A 20,570-nucleotide genomic window follows, 5' to 3' on the forward strand; every position below is an offset into this window, starting at 1 on the left:
AAGAAAACTATTATCATAGCACTGGCTGAACATGGTGGTTCATGCCTGTAATCCCAGCACTTTGGGAGGCCAAGGTGGGAGGATTGCTTGAGCCCAGGAGTTCAAGACCAGCCTGGGCAACATGGCAAAAATCCATCTGTACCAAAAATACAAAAAATTAGCCAGGTGTGATGGTGTGTGCCTCTAATCCCAGTTATTGGGAGGCCGAGGTGGGAGGATGGTTTGAGCCTGGGAGGTGGAAGTTGCAGTGAGCTGAGATTGTGCCATTGCACTCCAGCCTGGGCAACAGGGCCAGAGCCTGTCTCAAAAAATAAAATAAAATAGGCCAGGCATGGTGGCTCATGCCTGTAATCAAAGCACTTTGGGAGGGCCAGGCAAGTGGATCACCTGAGGTCAGGAGTTCGAGACCAGCCTGGCCAACATGGCGAAACCCTGTCTCTACTAAAAATACAAAACGGCTGGGTGTGGTGGCGCACGCCTGTAATCCCAACTACTCAGGAGACTGCGGCGAGAGAATCACTTGAATCAGGGAAGCGGACACTGCAGTGAGCCAAGATCGCGCCACTGCACTCCAGCCAGAGCAACAGAGTGAGACTCCATTTCAAAACAAATAATAAAAATAAATAAAGTCTATTATCATAGCACTAGAATCCCTAAAATATTTATTATGTGAACCTTCAATCAGTGTTCACTCTGTGGTTGACATTTCCTTTAATTAGGATACATTTAAAAAAACATTTTTTGTGAGTAATTTAGAAAAGTCAAAAATATTTTTCTTAATTTTAGACTTTTGATATATTACTTAGATTCTCTAAAATCCAGTTATATATTTGTACATAGATTAATAATGACCGCTTTTAAAATAGTGGATGCTCACATTTTTGGATCTGAGGACCCTATGAAAATCTGATTTATGCTGTGGATACCTCTTGTATAAAAATACACCTACAAATATGGGTGAAATTCCAAAGGGCTCACAGACTTCTTGAAGCCCTGACCGTAATGAATCCTAAGTTAAGAACTCCTGAGTTAGAGCAGTTTCCTTCTTATTTGGATGTTGACTATCTGCTGGTGATTTCACAGGGAAGCATTTTGGTCTTTTAATCACATTTATTAAGATAATAGTGATCTTCAGATAGTGTTTTCAGTGCTCTTGATGGTTGTTCTTTTTTCAGGCACAGTCTTCATATAAACTTATTATCATATACTCACCATGTATTGGGTCAGTTCTCCACAACTCATTCTATATTCTATTGTTCCCATTGTTTCTTTTTTTTTTTGATATGGAGACTTGCTCTGTCGCCCAGGCTGGACTACAGTGGTGTGATCTCAGCTCACTGCAACCTCCGCCTTCTGGGTTCAAGTGATTCTCCTGCCTCAGCCTCCTAAGTAACTAGGATTACAGGCACGTACCACCACGCCTGGTTAATTTTTGTATTTTTAGTAGAGATGGGATTTCACCATATCAGCCTGGTTTCAAACTCCAGACCTCGTGATCCCACCTGTCTTGGCCTCCCAAAGTGCTGGGATTACAGCCATGAGCCACCACGCCTGGCCTGTTCCCATTATTTCTTAAATTAATTGTGATCCTTTGAGATAGTCACTTTAGAATTGGAAAATCTTTTCTGGGTACTATGACATTTTAGAGCTGTCCAACTCATGACTGAACTATTAATATGTATATTGCATTCACCAGCTTAGTGTATCTCTTTTGAAACAGAAGACATATTCAGTTCTTAAAGTTTTGCCTAACCTCATTCATGAGCACAAAATGTGTCATACTGATGAATAGTGTGTTGGTACAATTCTTTGCTTGGTCATATCCTCATGAGATTATCTTTGAAAAATCTCTTCTTGTCTATTAATTCTTTCAGATATCCTGTAATATTTTAAGAACTATTAAGGTCATCACCAGTGATCACCACTTTTGTTTTTCATAAGCACCAATCCATATATTTGCACATCTATAATCTCAAAGCCTTTTGTCCTGACCTAAAATGGACAATAATGAATAAGGAGATTCATAACTTATACATTCAGTAATACTTCTAGCTTCTCTAAGAAATATATAGTGAATTAAAAATTTGCCATATATATTCAGTAGATTGGTTTTAAGAAACGGTAGCTTAGTGTTTGAGCTCTCCAGTGTGGCAGTTTGCAGGTTTCATGACTAGAACAGCTCGTTTGAGCTTGTCATCATAATATTTAAACACGTTGGCAAGAACTTCCAGTTTTCAAACATGTGGATGCACTAGTTCAATATGTCTACTGTCTCATCATTCAGGACATGAGTTTGACTACAGGGTAGGTAGGTAATTTTGAAGATAGCAATCAAGAGGTGATATCTCTAGTATCTGTTCCTGTTGCATGGCTTTATTGTGGTTCGGGCTCTCAGTAACCACTGGCTTTTGAACTTCTGTAGAATAGTAATACCTTTTAGCCTTCATTGTGATGTCTGTGTTGTGTTGTACATTAAGAGCAGTGATGAATTTTGAACTGCAAAGATGTCATTATTCTAAGGAAATACATCAGAATCACACTAAAGCCTTCTTAATTAAACATGAAAGGGATGGGCAGAAGAACTTCAAATTATATGACTTGATATCATTAATTTGGTTGAAAACTAATAAAGCAGCTTGTCTGCTGTAAATATTTGGATTGGATACTGCTGGAGATAAATCTACCCTGTATTAGTCAGGAAGGCACCCTGGTGTTATGACAAGAACACTGGATCAAACATCGTCTGTGTATCTGTGGGCCTGGCTGTGTGACTTGGGGAAAGTTATTTGAACTCTTTGAACCATCTCATTTTTCTTATTCAGAAAATGAGGACAACAGCAATTCTATGTACTTCCCTGGATGGTTGGGAGAATTAAACCAAGCAGTATGTGAAAAGGCACTTGAAAAAGCATAAGGTCCCATACGTACATGAAGTATTCTTAAAACTATGCTTAAGTATAAATCAGCTCTTTTGAGATCAGTATTATACAACTCAAAACTAGAAAGGGGAGAAAAAAGACCATTTGCCATGAGGCAATTTACTGTCACTTAAGGTTCAAGAGAATTCACAAATGCTTCCCTTCAATGGCTGTTGAGTGAAGATCTGTGAAAGATGATTGGAAAACATCATGTGTGTATTTGGTTTGGTTTGGTTTTGATGATTGCTGCCTACTTAGAAGTTTGATTCCTGAAACAATAACAGAATAAGCAGCTTGGAGTATTGGGAGTGGTAGAGGATTAGCTGAAGAGCAATGTGGGTATATTTATTTTCAGTATTAACCACCAGTAAGCAAAGCACAAGCCAGGTTAAACCAGTTAAGACCATACCTGGTCAAGCAGAATATGCAGGCTCAGAAGAAGATAGGCAGCTGAGAGTTACTGAACACATACCAGATGCCAGAAAATATACACACTGCTTTACATTCATTCATTCATTCATTTTATTTTTATTTATTTATTTATTTTTAATTTTTATTTTTATTTTATTTTTATTTTTTATTGTATTTTAGGTTTTGGGGTACATGTAAAGAACATGCAAGATTGTTGCATAGGTACACACATGGCAGTGTGATTTGCTGCCTTCCTCCCCATCACCTATATCTGCCATTTCTCCCCATACTATGTCTCCCCAACTCCCCACCCCCCACTATCCCTCCCCTGTTTCCCCCTGACAAACCCCAGTGTGTGATGCTCCCCTCCCTGTGTCCATGTGTTCTCATTGTTCAACACCTGCCTATGAGTGAGAACATGTGGTGTTTGTTTTCTGTTCTTGTGTCGGTTTGCTGAGAATGATGGTTTCCAGGTTCATCCATGTCCCTACAAAGGACACGAAATCATCATTTTTGTTGGCTGCATAATATTCCATGGTGTATATGTGCCACATTTTCCCTGTCCAGTCTATCATTGATGGGCATTTGGGTTGGTTCCAAGTCTTTGCTATTGTAAACTGTGCTGCAATGAACATTCATGTGCATGTGTCCTTATAGTAGAACGATTTATAATCCTTTGGATGTATACCCAGTAATGGGATTGCTGGGTCAAATGGAATTTCTATTTCTAGGTCCTTGAGGAATCGCCACACTGTCTTCCACAATGGTTGAACTAATTTACATTCCCACCAACAGTGTAAAAGTGTTCCTATTTCTCCACATCCTCTCCAGCATCTGTTGTCTCCAGATTTTTTAATGATCGCCATTCTAACTGGTGTGAGATGGTACCTCAATGTAGTTTTGCTTGCATTTCTCTAATGACCAGTGATGATGAGCATTTTTTCATGTTTCTTGGCCTCATGTATGTCTTCTTTTGTAAAGTGTCTGTTCATATCCTTTGCCCACTTTTGAATGGGCTTGTTTGTTCCTTTCTTGTAAATCTGTTTTAGTTCTTTGTAGATTCTGGATATCAGCCCTTTGTCAGATGGGTAGATTGCAAAATTTTTTTCCCATTCTGTTGGTTGCTGATTCACTTTAATGACTGTTTCTTTTGCTGTACAGAAGCTGTGGAGTTTGATTAGGTCCCATTTGTCTATTTGGCTTTTGTTGCCAATGCTTTTGGTGTTTTGGTCATGAAGTCCTTGCCTACGCCTATGTCCTGAATGGTTTTGCCTAGATTTTCTTCTATGGTTTTTATGCTGTTAGGTCTTATGTTTAAGTCTTTAATCTATCTGGAGTTAATTTTAGTGTAAGGAGTCAGGAAGGGGTCCAGTTTCTGCTTTCTGCACATGGCTAGCCAGTTTTCCCAACACCGTTTGTTAAACAGGGAATCCTTTCCCCATTGCTTGTTTTTGTCAGGTCTGTCAAAGATCAGATGGTTGTAGATGTGTTGTGTTGCCTCCGAGGACTGTGTTCTGTTCCATTGGTCTATATCTCTGTTTTGGTACCAGTACCATGCTGTTTTGATTACTGTAGCCTTGTAGTATAGTTTGAAGTCTGGTACTGTGATGCCTCCTGCTTTGTTCTTTTTGCTTTGAATTGACTTGGCTATGCGGGCTCTCTTTTGGTTCGATATGAAGTTTAAGATGGTTTTTCCAGTTCTGTGAAGAAGGTTATTGGTAGCTTGATGGGGATAGCGTTGAATCTGTAAATTACTTTGGGCAGTATGGCTATTTTCACAATATTGATTCTTCCTAACCATGAACATGGAATGTTTCTCCATCCGTTTGTGTCCTCTCTTATTTCGTTGAGCAGTGGTTTGTAGTTCTCCTTGAAGAGGTCCTTTATGTTCCTTGTTAGTTGTATTCCTAGGTATTTTATTCTCTTTGTAGCAATTGTGAATGGCAGTTCATTCTTGATTTGGCTCTCTTTAAGTCTGTTATTGGTGTATAGGAATGCTTGTGGTTTTTGCACATTGATTTTGTATCCTGAGACTTTGCAGAAGTTGCTTATCAGTTTCAGGAGATTTTGGGCTGAGACGATGGGGTCTTCTAGGTATATAATCATGTCATCTGCAAATAGAGACAATTTGACTTCCTCCTTTCCTATTTGAGTACCCTTTATTTCTTTTTCATGCCTGATTGCTCTGGCTAGAACTTCCAGTACTGTATTGAATAGGAGTGGTGAGAGAGGGCATCCTTGTCTAGTGCCAGATTTTAAGGGGAATGCTTCCAGTTTTTGCCCATTCAGTATGATATTGGTTGTGGGTTTGTCTTAAATAGCTTTTATTATTTTGAGATACATTCCATCAATACCTAGTTTATTGAAGGCTTTTAGCATAAAGCACTGTTGAATTTTGTCAAAGGCCTTCTCTGCATCAATTGAGATAATCATATGGTTTTTGTCTTTGGTTCTGTTTATGTGGTGAATTATGTTTATAAACTTGTGTATGTTGAACCAGCTTTGCATCCCCAGGATGAATCCTACTTGATCATGGTGGATAAGCTTTTTGATGTGCTGTTGCAATTGGTTTGCCAGTATTTTATTGAAGATTTTTGCATCTATGTTTGTCATGGATATTGGCCTGAAGTTTTCTTTTCTTGCTGAGTCTCTGCTGGGTTTTGGTATCAGGATGATGTTGGTCTCATAAAATGATTTGGGAAGGATTCCCTCTTTTTGGATTATTTGGAATAGTTTCAGAAGGAATGGTACCAGCTCCTCTTTGTATGTCTGGTAGAATTCAGCTGTGAACCCATCTGGACCTGGGCTTTTTTTGGTTGATAGGCTCTTAATTGCTGCCTCAACTTCAGACCTTGTTATTGGTCAATTCAGGGTTTCAACTTCTTCCTGGTTTAGGCTTTGGAGGATGCAAGTGTCCAGGAATTTATCCATTTCTTCCAGGTTTCCTAGTTTATGTGCATAGAGTTGTTTGTAATAATCTCTGATGATGGTTTGTATTTCTGTGGAATCTGTGGTGATATCCCCTTTGTTGTTTTTTATTGCATCTATTTCATTCTTCTCTCTTTTATTTTTTATTAATCTGGCTAGTAGTCTGTCTATTTTGTTGATCTTTTCAAAAAACCAGCTCCTGGATTTATTGATTGTTTTGAAGTGTTTTTTGTGTCTCTATCTCCTTCAGTTCTGCTCTGATCTTAGTTATTTCTTGTCTTCTGCTAGGTTTTGAGTTTTTTTGATCTTGCTCCTCTAGCTCTTTCAATTTTGGTGATAGGGTGTCGATTTTAGATCTTTCCTTGCTTCTTATGTGGGCATTTATTGCTATAAATTTTCCTCTAGACACTACTTTAAATGTGTCCCAGAGATTCTGGTATGTTGTGTCTTTGTTCTTGCTGGGTTCGAAGAATATCTTTATTTCTGTCTTCATTTCATTGTTTATCCAGTCAACATTCAAGAGCCAGCTGTTCAGTTTCCATGAAGCTGTGCGGTTCTGAGTTAGTTTCTGAATTCTGAGTTCTTACTTGATTGCACTGTGGTCTGAGAGACTGTTTGTTATGGTTTCCGTTCTTTTGCATTTGCTGAGGAGTGATTTACTTCCCGTTATGTGGTAAATTTTAGAGTAGGTGTGATGTGGTGCTGAGAAGAATATTCTGTGGATTATTCTGTGTATATTCTGTGGATTTGGGGTGGAGAGTTCTGCAAATGTCTATTAGGTTTGCTTGGTCCAGGTCTGAGTTCAAGTCCTGGATATCCTTGTTAATTTTCTGTCTCATTGATCTGTCTAATGTTGACAATGGGGTGTTAAAGTCTCCCACTATTGTTGTGTGGGAGTCTAAGTCTCTTTGTAAGTCATTAAGAACTTGCCTTATGTATCTGGGTGCTCCTGTATTGGCTGTGTATATATTTAGGATCGTTAGCTCTTGTTGCATTGATCCTTTTACCATTATGTAATGTTCTTTTTTGTCTCTTTTGATCTTTGTTGGTTTAAAGTCTATTTTATCAGAGACAAGAATTGCAACTCCTGCTTTTTTTTGCTCTCCATTTACTTGGTAAATCGTCCTCCATCCCTTTATTTTCAGCCTTTGTGTATCCTTGCATGTGAGATGGGTTTCCTGGATACAGCACACCAATGGGTTTTGGCTTTTTTTCGAGTTTGCCAGTCTGTGTCTTTTGATTGGGGCATTTAGCCCATTTACATTTAGGGTTAATATTGTTATGTGTGAATTTGATCCTGCCATTTTGATGCTAGCTGGCTGTTTTGCCCGTTAGTTGATGCAGTTTCTTCATTGTGTTGATGCTCTTTACCATTTGGTATGTTTTTGGAGTGGTTGGTACTGGTTGTTCCTTTCTATGTGTAGTGCCTCTTTCAGGAGTTCTTGTAAAGCAGGCCTGGTGGTGATGAAATCTCTGAGTACTTGCTTGTACACAAAGGATTTTATTTTTCCTTCACTTATGAAGCTTAGTTTGGCTGGATATGAAATTCTGGGTTGAAAGTTCTTTTCTTTAAGGATGTTGAATATTGGCCCCCATTCTCTTCTGGCTTGTAGGGTTTCTGCCGAGAGATCTGTTTTGAGTCTGATGGGCTTCCCTTTGTGTGTAACCCGACCTTTCTCTCTGGCTGCCCTTAGCATTTTCTCCTTCATTTCAACCCTGGTGAATCTGATGATTATGTGCCTTGGGGTTGCTCTTCTTGAGGAATATCTTTGGTATGTTCTCTGTATTTCCTGGACTTGAATATTGGCCTGCCTTGCTAGGTTGGGGAAGTTTTCCTGGATGATATCCTGAAGAGTATTTTCCAGCTTGGATTCATTCTCTCCATCACATTCAGGTACACCTATCAAATGTAAATTAGGTCTTTTCACATAGTCCCATATTTCTTGGAGACTTTGTTCATTCCTTTTTACCCTTTTTCCTCTAATCTTGCCTTCTCATTTTATTTCATTGAGTTGGTCTTCGACCTCTGATATCCTTTCTTCTGCTTGGTCAATTCAGCTGTTGAAACTTGTGTATGCTTCGTGAAGTTCTCATGTTGTGTTTTTCAGCTCCATCAGTTCACTTATATTTCTAAGTTGTCTATTCTCGTTAGCATTTTGTCAAATCTTTTTTCAAGGTTCTTAGTTTCTTTGCATTGGGTTAGGACATGTTCTTTTAGCTCACAGAAGTTTCTTATTACCCACCTTCTGAAACCTGATTCTGTCATTTCATCACACTCATTCTCCATCCAGCCTAACTCCCTTGCTGGTGAGGAGTTGTGATCCCTTGTAGGAGGAGAGGCGTTCTGGTTTCAGGTGTTTTCATCCTTTTTGCGCTGGTTTCTTCCCATCTTTGTGGATTTATCCACCTGTCGTCTTTGTAGTTGTTGACTTTCAGATTGGGTCTCTGAGTGGACGTCCAGTTTGTTGATGATGAAGTTATTTCTTTCTGTTTCTTAGTTTTCCTTCTAACAGTCTGGCCCCTCTGCTGTAGGACTGCTGAGGTCCACTCCAGGCCCTGCTTGCCTGGGGATCACCTGCAGCAGCTGCAGAACAGTAAGGTTTGCTGCCAGTTTCTTCTTCTGCTGTCTTTGTCCCAGAAGGATACCCGCCAAATGTCAGTCTGAGCTCTCCTTTGTGAGGTGACTCTTTGGATATACGGGGGTCAGGAGCTGCTTGAGGAGACAGTCTGTCCTTTATAGGAGCTCAAGTGCTGACCTGTGAGCTCTGTTGTTCATTCAGAGCTGCTGGGCAGGTATGTTTAAGTCTGCTGCAGCAAAACTCATAAACCTGCCCCCGCTTTTTTTTTTCCTGCAGGTGCTCTGTCCCGGGGAGTTATCATTCATTTTATCTTCACAGTACGCTCTGAAGTAGATGGGTACTGTTATTGTCCCCATTTTCCGAGTGAAAAATCTGAGACTTAGACGGACCTGCCCAGGATATGATAGTCATGACCTAACTGCTCTACTTTATTGCCTCTTTGTGCTCACATTCCATGCACTGGAGACAGCACTATTTCATGGTCTGAATTTGGTCTTCCAAATGTGTGTTCCTGTTGGATGGACTTTCTTCTCTTAAGTTTGTTAAATGACACTCTATTTAATAATGTGGAATGAATGCAAATGTGGAATGAATGCATTTATCTAGTCCTATGTTTCTCTCTGTGTGAGTTGACCGTTGAGGTTTCAGTCCTGAAATGCAGTGTACCCCTATCAGCAACGTTGTGGCCTCTGCTAACTGTTACCCTGTCTCCCTAGCCCCAACTCCTACACACTGTTACAGTTTGTGACTTTAACTTCAGATGTAATTTATTTCAGAATCTTTTTGTTGTTTTATTTGTTTGCTTATACATATACAAAGAATACTTACATGTGTAAATAAAAGAAGTCATGAACCAAAATATGAATATATTAATGCATAATGTTTATTTGGGAATATGCTTATTTCTTTAAATTGCTTAGTACATTTTCTACATGTATTATTTTAAGAGAGAGATGTTTAGTTTTTTTGTTTGTTTTTGGAGACAGGGTCTCGCTCTGGTCACTCAGGCTGGAGTGCAGTGGCACAATCATGGCTTTCACTGTAGCATCCACCTCTCCAGGCTCAGTTGATCCTCCCACGTCAGTTTCCTAAGTAGCTGGGATCACAGGCGTGTACCACTACCCCTGGTAATTTTTGTATTTTTTGTAGAGATAGGGTTTCACCATGTTGCCCAGGCTGGTCTTGAATTCCTGGGCTCAAGCAATCTGCCCATGTCAGCCTCCCAAAGTGCTGGGATTACAGGCGTAAGCCATCATACCTGGCCTATATAGTTATTTTAAGAAACAGAATTATTGGTTATCTATTGTGTCTGACATATCATACTATGTATGGTAGGATGGGATTCAAAAGAAAGAAAAATTATAGTATCTTGAATGTTTAGAATTTAGGTTGAGGAAAATAAAATAATAAAAGTAGAATTTTAAGTATTGAAAAAAAGTAGAGAGGTGAAAGGTTGAGGTCAAGTCAAGAATGGTAACAAGAGAAAATATCTTTGAGTTGTTTAAGTTTGAATCTTCATATAGAAACATTCTCCCCAGAGCCTCACCCATTTCACAAGTATTTATTGGGCATCCTTTACTTTCTGTGCTGGATTTTGGAAATACAGTGGTGAATAAAGCATACTCTCTATCTAACCTTAGCATTTGAGTTTGAATAGTACCTTTATTTGTTTTCATCTTAAAAAGAAGCAGTTTAAACAAGATGTACCTGATCAGGTAGGTATAGCTAGTTTGGGAGCAAGCCTGTGGACTTAATATGCAATATTCAAAATTTCTCCAAATTTTGTTATTACCTAGGTCCTTTAAAGGATGATGGTGTTACTGAACTATATAGTTCTATAGGGCAGTTGTGAAGATAAAGAAGGAAGTCAACACATTCTCTTTATTTCTACTGTTTCCAGTGATCACTCAGTATGTTGTGAAGTTAAAACTATGGCTTTTTAATCATCTATTTATGGCAAAGTCTACTAGATAGTGGTCACTTTTTTAAAAAAAAATGCCTTACCTTGTTATAAAAACTTCATCATCCCTGGATTTAGGGATAGATTGGACAGGCCAGGATATGGAATGACTGCTAAGAAATCAATACTGGATCACCTCAGACAGCCACTGTCAGATCTCCTGAGGCCTGTCCTTTTTCTTGAGCACAGTACACTTACTGATTTCAGCAACTGCCTTTTCTTTGACTTGGGATTTGCTATCATGAAAATAACACTTAGCTATAGCCATTAAAAGCAACCAGTCTCTTAATTAGAACAATGACATGTGAGACTGGCCTTTAAATACAGGGAAAGCTCACAGGACTTCCTAAGCTTCAATTTACATGATTCTGCTCCTGCTCTTACTGCACTTTAAGAATTGCAGTTAATCTCTATAGCATCAAGTCATCTGTTGTAAAAACATGAAACAGAGTACATTTTATACATCCTGTTGTTTAAAAGATAGTAAACACTCTATTTATTTATTTTTTTGAGGCAGAGTCTCACTCTGTCACCCAGACTGGAGTGCAGTGGTGTGATCATGGCTCACTGCAGCCTCAGCCTCCCAGCCTCAAGCCATCCTCCCATCTCAGACTCCTGAGTAGCTGGGACTATAGGAATGTGCCACCATGTCCAGCTAATTTTTTTGCATTTTTTGTAGAGACAGGGTTTCACCATGTTGCCCAGTCTGATCTTGAACTTCTGAGCTCAAGCGATTCTCCTGCCTCAGCCTCTCAAAGTGCTAGAATTACAGGCATGAGCCACTGTGCCTGGCCAAAATTGCATATTTAGACAACTGTCTTCCTCTCAAGAACTTCTAACCAAACAGGAATCTAAATTTACATTGTTTTCTAGGCTTTTATTATCTAAATATTTCCTGTAGCAAAAATGCCCTAAAACTCTTTGAAGTGTCAGCTATGAAAAATATTGTTAATTGGATTATTTTGTGTGTTTTTTACAGTGTTCTGCTTTATCTGGGAAATACATTAGCATTAATAATTATCATGGCCCGTAGGCAACTATTATCAACACCTTCAAATTGTTTGCATTGATAACTATACAAAGTACTTTTTTAGGGTTCTTTGGATTATAGTTTAAAAACTAGGGAATGGTATTTGTTGGCTGACCAGCAGTGAGTAAAGATTCAGCAGCCATGCTGTTTTGTATAAGACCCATCAGGCTGCTAGTTTGTAAGTCTTACTCATGGTTTCTGTGTGAACTTACACAGTGGCTGACTGTGGATTCTTTTGAGAATTCAGTTGTTTGCTGGAAATTGAGCTTTTGAATTTTGTAGGTTCTTTGTCCTTTTCATTTGAAAAATATTTAAATGATGTTGCCCAACGGGCTCACAGAGAAACGGCATGACCAACTTTCGGGAAATTAGTAAGCAGTAGGGTTATTTTTAGCTTTTTCTCCTTACAAACATTTCCTTTTGTTCTTTAGAAGACATTGTTGATCTTTCATTCATTTGCTGTGCTCTCTTCCCAACTACAAAATGGCTTTTGAGTAGAATAAGCCCTCTCTTCTCTATTCTGCATGACATAACTGTTTCTTATTTTATTCAATTTTCACTCTAACATGAATTATTCATTTGTTTATGTTTTTTTCTGGATACTGAATCCTCCCCTACACACAGACACACACACACACACACACACACACACACAGACACACACACACACATTTTTATTGTCATTTGGGGTTGATTTCCTCCCTCATATGCAACTAATGACTGAAAAATCTTCATATAAGCAGGGTATACAAAGTCTATGTTTTTGTCAGTATATCACATGGTGGTGACTGATGGTGTGATTTGGCCTTTATTTGCTGTTAGTACCTATTTAAAAACCATCACCTTGAGAAAATTGTGCAATAGTGTCACAGGATCCTTGGGGTGTCGCATCACCAGCCAGAAACCTGTGTGTCCAGTGGTGCCTTTGCCCGAGTTTTGCTTGGGCCCATAGGCCCACTCAGCCTGGCAGGCTGCACTCAGCTCACACTATTAGCCTGGATCCCATACCTGCCAAGGGCAAGTGAAGTGGTGAGGAGTGAGTGAGTGAGCGAGCATGGAGTCCAGCCACTGCATACAGACAGGCATGCTGGCTATGGCGGTGCAGGCAGCTCCAGGTACTGGCACAGGCGCCGGCTCCTTGCAAGGCTGCAGCTGGATCAAGCGTACCACAAGCAGCTTTCTTGGCTGGCACTGGGGAATGCAGTGGTACCCTGAAGCTTAGATACACTGGGAACCACAGAGCCCCAAAGAAGGTATCACAGCCCTGGCTTGGGGAACTCCTAGGTCTGGGTTCCCTGAAGGGCCACAACTCTTGTCTCCTTCTTGTTACCCACAGCACGGCATGCAAGGGGCATGTTTCAGCCCTGTTTGTGTTACAGCTCTTTTGGCCCCACCATTCAACGGGTCCTGAGTTCCTGTCTCATGCCCAGGAAGAATGACATACACAAACAAGTGGAAGGTGAGCAAGGCAAAGAGGAGTTTTGTTGAGCAATAGAACAACTCAGAGGAGACACACAGTGGGTATCTCCTCTCTGCAGCCAGGGTGTCCCGATGAGTGTTCAGCTGTCAGCAGAGAGGAGACCCTGGATTGGGTAGCTCCTCCCCACAGGCAGGTCATCCCATAGAGGGTTCAGCTCTCAGCAGAGAGGAGACCCTGGGGTAGGTAACTCCTTTCCATAGCTGGTTGTCCCATTGTCTTTTCAGCTCTCAGCAGAGAGGAGACACTGGGATGGGTAGCTCCTTTCCACAGCTGATCATCCTGACATCTGCTCAGCTCCCAGCGTAGAGGAGACCCTGGAGTGAGTAGCTCCTCTCAGCAGCTGGTTGTCCTGACATCTACTCAAGTCTGGCTGAGTCCAGGGTTTTTAATGGGCTTCAGAGGGGAGAAAGTGCAGGCTGATTGGCCTATGGGTGATTCCAGAAAAAGCACCTAAGTTCCCACTCTGGTCTACAGGACTGGCAGCCTGGCCCCCAGGCTTCAGGCCTTCCCTGGCTTGAAGGTGGGGCTTCGCCAGAGACTCACCCCTTTCTGCCCAGGGACCTGTCTGCCTGCTACCACTCTTTTTGGTTCCCAGGCTGTTCATGCAGAGGAGGACCTGCAGGCCAGTGCTGAGCTGCCCTAGGCTCCCCCCTCAGCTTCCCTCCCATGCTCATCAGTGCCCAAAGTCCAGTGAGGTTGGCGTATCAGTGCTGTCCTGACCATCCACACACCTGGCCAGGTTGTGACAGTGCCTGGGCTTGGCCTCAACATTGCTCCAAAATCAGAACAAGTGCCATTAGCAGGTAGGGGGAGCTTCCTGGGCCCCTGAGAGTGCAGAGATGCCTGGGTCCATATCCATAGCTGGGCAGCTGCAGCTACACCCGGGAGGGCGGGTCTCCTACCTGCTCCCAGCCCCCAAGAGCACAAGGATGCCTGGGTCTGCATCCATAGCTTAGGCAGATGCAGCTGTGCCCAGGAGGGCAGGGCCCCTACCTGCTTTTGGCCCCCAAGAGCACAGGCATACCCAGGTCATCAGCCACAACTTAGGCAGCTGCAGTTATGCCCAGGAGGATGAGGCTCCTGCCCTGCCAGCTCAGAAGGGGGCAGGACTTCTGCCTGTTCTTGGCTCCTGCCATATCCATGGAGTGCACAGCCCCAGCTACGCTTCCCCCACTGTAGCTGGGATGGGCCACCACTGTCATCAGTAGTATTGCAGAATCCCAAGTTCAGGATAGAGGGTTACAAAGGCTGGTCTTTGACCTCAGCCTCATGTTTGATCTTTGAAAAATCTTCCAGAATAAAGAAGAAGTCAAATTTCTAAGGAAGCACACTGAAAACTCACTTTAACTCTTCACGTAAAGGAGGGTTTGATATAAGACTTTTGTATTTTAGATTCCATCCAAGAGGATTTAGTCATTTTGGAATATCATCATTTAACCTTTTGTTTTTTTTTTTCATTTTACAGAGCACTGTAGCATTTGTGGTTGATATTGTGGGTTATGAAGTCAGACTGCCTGCTTTCAAATTGAAGTTACATCATTAATCTCTGTACGCCTTAGTTTCCTTATCTAAAAAAGGGAGATAGTTACTTCATATAATTATTTTGGTATTTAAATCAAATAATCCACGTAAAGAGCATGTCATATAAGCATACCTCATTTTATTGTCCTTCGCTTTACTGTACTTCACGTATACTATGTTTTTTACAAATTGAGGGTTTATGTCAACCATGCTTTAAGCAAGTGTCTCAGCGCTGTTTTTCCAACAGCATATGCTTACTCTATGTCTCTGTGTCACATTTTGGGATTCTTACAATATTTCAGACATTTTCTTTTTTCTTTTCTTTGATGATGAGTAGATGAAACAACCTTCTGTTGGAAGAAGATGCTACGCTCTGATGGAGTCACACTCTGTTGCCCAGGTTGGAGTCTAGTGGTGCAGTCTCAGCTCACTGCAACCTCCGCCTCCCAGGTTCAAGCAGTTCTCCTGTCTCAGCCTCCTCAGTAGCTGGGATTACAGGTGCATGCCACCACACCCAGCTAATTTTTTTTTGTCTATTTAGTAGACATGGATTTCACCATGTGGACCAGGCTGGTCCAGAACTCCAGGCCTCAAATGATCCACCCCCAATGGCCTTTGGAAGTCCTAGGATTGCAGGTGTGAGCCACCACACCCGGATGACTTTTTCATTATTATTATATCTGTTATGATGATCTGTGATCAGTGATTTCTTTTTTTATTACATAGAGACAGAGTCTCACCATGTTGCCCAGGCACATTTATCAGTGCTGTTTTTCCAACAGAATGTGCTCACTTTGTGTCTCTGTGTCACATTTTTGTAATTCTCACAGTATTTCAGACTTTTTCATTATTATTATATCTGTTATTGTGACCAGCAGTCTTTGATATTACTATTGCAATTGTTTTGAGGTGCCACAAACCATGCTCTTATAAGACAGAGAACTTAATTGATGAATGTTACATGTGTACTGACTGCTCCACCGAGCCATTTCTCATTTTCTCACCCCCTCCTTTAACCTCCTGTTCTCTGAGACTCAACAATGTTGAAATTAGATCAGTCAGTAACCCTACAATGACCTGTAAGTGTTCAACTGAAAGGAAGAGTCATAAGTCTTTTGCTTTAAATCAAAAGCTAGAAATGATCAAGCTTCGTGAGGGAGGCATGTCAAAAGGTGAGATAGGCCTCTTGTGCCAGTCAGTAAAGTTATGAAACAAAGGAAAATTTCTTGAAAGTTATTAAAAGTGCTACTCCAGTAAACACACAAATAAGAAAACAAAATAGACTTGTTGCTGATTGAAGTAACTTTGAGTGGTCTGGATAGAAGAGGAAACCAGCCACAACATTCCCTTAAGCCAAAGCCTAATCCAGAGCAAAACACTAACTCTCATTCTATGAAGGCTGAGAGAAGTGAGAACTACAGAAGAAAAGTTGGAAGCTAGAAGAGGTTAGTTCATGAGGTTCAAAGAAAGAAGCTGTCTCTAACATAGAACAAGGTGAAGCAGCAGTTGCTGATGTAGAAGCTGTGGCAAGTTATCCAGAAGACCTAGTTAAGATCATCGATGAAGGTGGCTCCACTAAATGACAGATTTTCCATGTAGACGAAACAGCCTTCTGTTGGAAGAAGATGCCGTCTAGGACTTTCTGGAGAGCTAGAGAGGAAATGTCAATGCCTGTCTTGAAAGCTTCAAAGGTCAGGCTGACTCTCCTCTTAGGGGCTAATGCAACTGGTGACTTGAAGTTGAAGCCACTGCTTATTTACCATTCTGAAAATTCTAGGACCCTTATGAATTATGCTGAATCTACTCTGCCTGTGCCCTATACATGAAACAGCAAAGCCTGGATGACAGTACATCTGTTTACAGCATGGCTTACTACTTTAAGCCACTGTTGAGATCTACTGCTCAAAAAAATAGATACCTTTCAAAGTATTACTGCTCCTTGACAATGCACCTGGTCACACAAGAGCTCAGACAGAGATGTTCAAGAAAATTATGTTGTTTTCATGCCTGCAAACACAATAGCCATTCTGCTGTCCATGGATCAAGGAGTAATTTCAACTTTCAAGTCTTATTATATGAGAAATACATTTCATAAGACTATAGCTGTCATAGATAGTAATTTCTCTGGTAGATCTGGCTGAAGTACATTGACAACCTTTCGGAAAGGATTCACCATTCCAAATGCCATTTAAGAACATGCATGATTCATGGGAAGAGATCAAATGTCAACATTAACAGAAATTTAGAAGAAATTGATTTCAACCCTCATAGATGACTTTCAGGAAGGAGTTCAAGACCTGGAAGGAGGAAGGAACTGCAGATATTATAGAAACAGCAGGAGAACTAAAATTAGAAGTGGAGCCTGAAGATGAGACTGAATTGCTGCAATCTCAGATAAAACTTAAAGAGATGAGCAACAAAAGTGACTTCTTGATTTGCAGTCTACTCCTGCTGAAGATGCTGTGAATATCATTGAAATGACCACAGAGGATTTAGAATATTACATAAACTTAGTTGGTAAAGCAGTGGCAGGTATTGAGATAATAGACTCCAGATTTGAAAGACATTTTATTGTGGGCGAAATGGTATCTCACAGTATCACATGCTACCAAGAAATCTTTCATGAAAGGAAGAGTCCATTGATGTGGCAAACTTCATCTTTGTCTTAAGAAATTACAGCCAGGCATGGTGGCTCACACCTGTAATCCCAGCACTTTGGGAGGCCGAGACAGGCGAATCACCTGAGGTCAGGAGTTTGAGACCAGCATGGTCAACATGGTGAAACTCCATCTCTACTAAAAATGCAAAAATTAGCCAGGCATGGTGGCACCTGCCTGGAGTCCCAGCTACTAGGAAGGCCAAGGCAGGTGGATTGCTTGAACCTGGGAGGTGGAGGTTTCAGTAAGCCAAGATTGTACCACTGCACTCCTGCCTGGGCAACAGAGTAAGACCCTGTCTCAAAAAAAGGAAAGAAATTGCCACAGCCATGCCAACCTTCCATAACTACCACCCTGATCAGTCAGCACCCTGATCATAAGTACCACCCTGATCAGTCAGCAGCCATCAACATTGATGGAAGCAAGAGCCTCCATCAGCGAAAAGATTACAGCTTGCCAATGGCTCAGATGATCATTAGTGTTTTTTAACATACAAGGTATGTACATTGTTTTTGTGTGTATGTGTGGTTTTTTTTTTTTTTTGGAGACAGAGCCGCACTCTGCCACCCAGGCTGGAATGCAGTGGTGCCATCTTGACTCACTACAACCTCCACCTCCCAGGTTCACATGATTCTCCTGCCTCAGCCTTCTGAGTAGCTGGAATTACAGGTGCCTGCCACCACATGTGGCTAATTTTTGTATTTTTAGTAGAGACAGGGTTTCACCATGTTGGCCAGGCTGGCCTGAACTCCTGACTTCAGGTGATCCACCCGCCTTGGCCTCCCAAAGTGCTAGGATGAACCACCATGCCCAGCCATGTACATTGTTATTTTAGACAATTCTTTTGAACAGTTAATAGACTACAGTATAATGTTAACATATAGACTTTATCTGCACTGAAAAACCAAAAAATATGTGTAGATCACTTTATTGTGATATTCACTTCATTGCAGTGATCTGGAACTAAACCCACAATATCTCTAAGGTATGCCTATAATGCCTGACATAGTAAAGTCTCAACAGATATTAGCTATTATAACAACTGTATAAGATTGTTTTATCTATGAAGTAGGATGTAATCTTAGAACATCATATACCATAATGAGACAAAATATTCCATTTCTGGGACCCTTACCTCTTTCCCTGCAATAATTTTTTTTTTTGAGATGGAGTCTCACTCTATTGGCCAGGCTGGAGTGCAGTGGCGTGATCTCAGCTCACTGCAACCTCCGCCTCCTGGGTTCAAGCAATTCTCCTGCCTCAGCCTCCTAATAGCTGGGATTACAGGTGCCCACCACTATGCCCAGCTAATTTTTTTTTGTATTTTTAGTAGAGATGGGGTTTCACCATCTTGGCCAGGCAGGTCTTGAACTCCTGACCCTGGGATCTACCCACCTCGGCCTCCCAAAGGGCTGGGATTACAGGCATGAGCCACTGCACCCGGCCTCCCTGCAAAAATTTTTTTAATTGGGATGTCCTCAATAGAGGTGGCCTAATTCTAGAACCCAGTGAATTTAGTTATCCTTGCCCCTTTAATATTTGCAGCTCTTCATATCTAGAATCAGCACAATTTTAATGAGAAGTCAAGCAAAACATTTTTTTGCATAAAGAGAGAAAGGCAGAATATGAGATGGCATTGACATCTGTGCCTCTGCCCTGGGCCAAAAAGCAGAGTGGGTATTTGCTGCTGATTCGGCACCCCATCTGCTGCCTTCTCTGGTGGTTACGTCCCTCTTCCCTTTCCCCTCCTTTTGGAGCCTCAGGGATGATGAAGTCAGGGAGAGAAGGTTGGAATGTAATGCATCAGAAGAGAAAAACAGGACAGTGGTTCAGGGAAAGACAATAGAATGAGGAGCCCCGTTCTGCAGATGACCCAGTAGGATAAATGCTAAGTCTTCTCTGCCAATGGCAGTTTTACAAGTGTTTGAAGGACTGTGTGAAGGTTAAAAACACTAGCCTGTTTTAGTGAATCTCTGTTTTTCTGCTTGAGAGCTTTTCTGACGTCTGACTCAAGAATTTACTAAACTTGGTTTCATTAAACTCTTTTTAAACCTTCTTTTTTTTTTTTTTTTTTAATTCTGGTGCCATGACTCGGATACCTCTTTTGTTTTTTTAACTCAGCTCAGGCCTTCAGAATAAGTCCTTTATTCTGAAGTTAGAGCACCAGGAGTGCTCTACCTTTTGAATACATCCCTTGTTTCTCTTTTCCTATAGCATATAATTCACTCCACTTGCCAATTAATTTACAAACCTAACTCCTACTGAAGCAGCTTCTTATTTTAAGGTAACATTGTCCACCCAATCTGAGAGGTAGAAATCTGGCTTTCTACAACATAGTCATCTTAGAACCACTCATTTAAAGTTTAAAATACAAAGCATTGCACACTCGAAGGTTATCAGTCTATAGTGTTGTTATTTAACTCTTTAATTAATTTTGGTTAAAACCTAAGTAGTTAAGCAATAGAGCGATGAGTGCCGCAGAAAGGCATGTATTGAATAAACAGAAGTAAGCAATTGGAAAGAGGAGTCAGGGAGAAATTGCTTGTCTAATGGATCTCTTCATTTTTAATGGAAAATTCTTTTAAAATATTTTTGCTTTCAAAGCTTAAGGCTTGTTTTAGCTTAGACTGTTTGTATTTTTGAGTTATGATTTCCTGATGATTGTTCCAATCTTGTCTACAATTCAAAGGAATGAAATTATTACCACAATATAGAGTATTTAGGGGTTATTTTTCACACTGCTCAGCTGCTGTATTTTATTTTCAAAGGGGCAGTTGAGTCTGATTCTGCCTTAAGTTTTGGTGATTCTTAATAATTATTAATTGCATATGTACTTTTCATTCAGTTCTTTAAAAAAAATCTGTGTTTGCTTTCTAGACTGATTTTGCACGATTTAGCGGAACAAATGTGGAAACTGACTTTGTAGAGGTGCCATCGCAAATGCTTGAAAACTGGGTGTGGGACATTGATTCCCTCCGAAGATTGTCAAAACATTATAAAGACGGAAGCCCTATTTCAGATGATCTGCTTGAAAAACTTGTGGCTTCTAGACTAGTCAACACAGGTATGACTTGTAATTTTAGAAA

General features: G+C 40.8%; 1 protein-coding gene across 1 annotated transcript in view; it reads left to right on the forward strand.

The window, feature by feature from the left end:
- The window catches only part of NLN (neurolysin), a 107,038-nt gene that overhangs the window by 69,796 nt on the left and 16,672 nt on the right, over window positions 1-20,570 (forward strand). The window contains exon 10 of the mRNA XM_021673201.2: window positions 20,362-20,548. Within this exon, the coding sequence (XP_021528876.2) occupies window positions 20,362-20,548 (187 nt within the window). The remainder of the gene's footprint in view (window positions 1-20,361; window positions 20,549-20,570) is intronic.

Source organism: Aotus nancymaae, unplaced genomic scaffold (genome assembly GCF_030222135.1).
Source record: "Aotus nancymaae isolate 86718 unplaced genomic scaffold, 86718_ANA_hifiasm-v0.15.2.pri h1tg000014l, whole genome shotgun sequence".
NCBI classification, from domain to species: Eukaryota; Metazoa; Chordata; class Mammalia; order Primates; family Aotidae; genus Aotus; species Aotus nancymaae.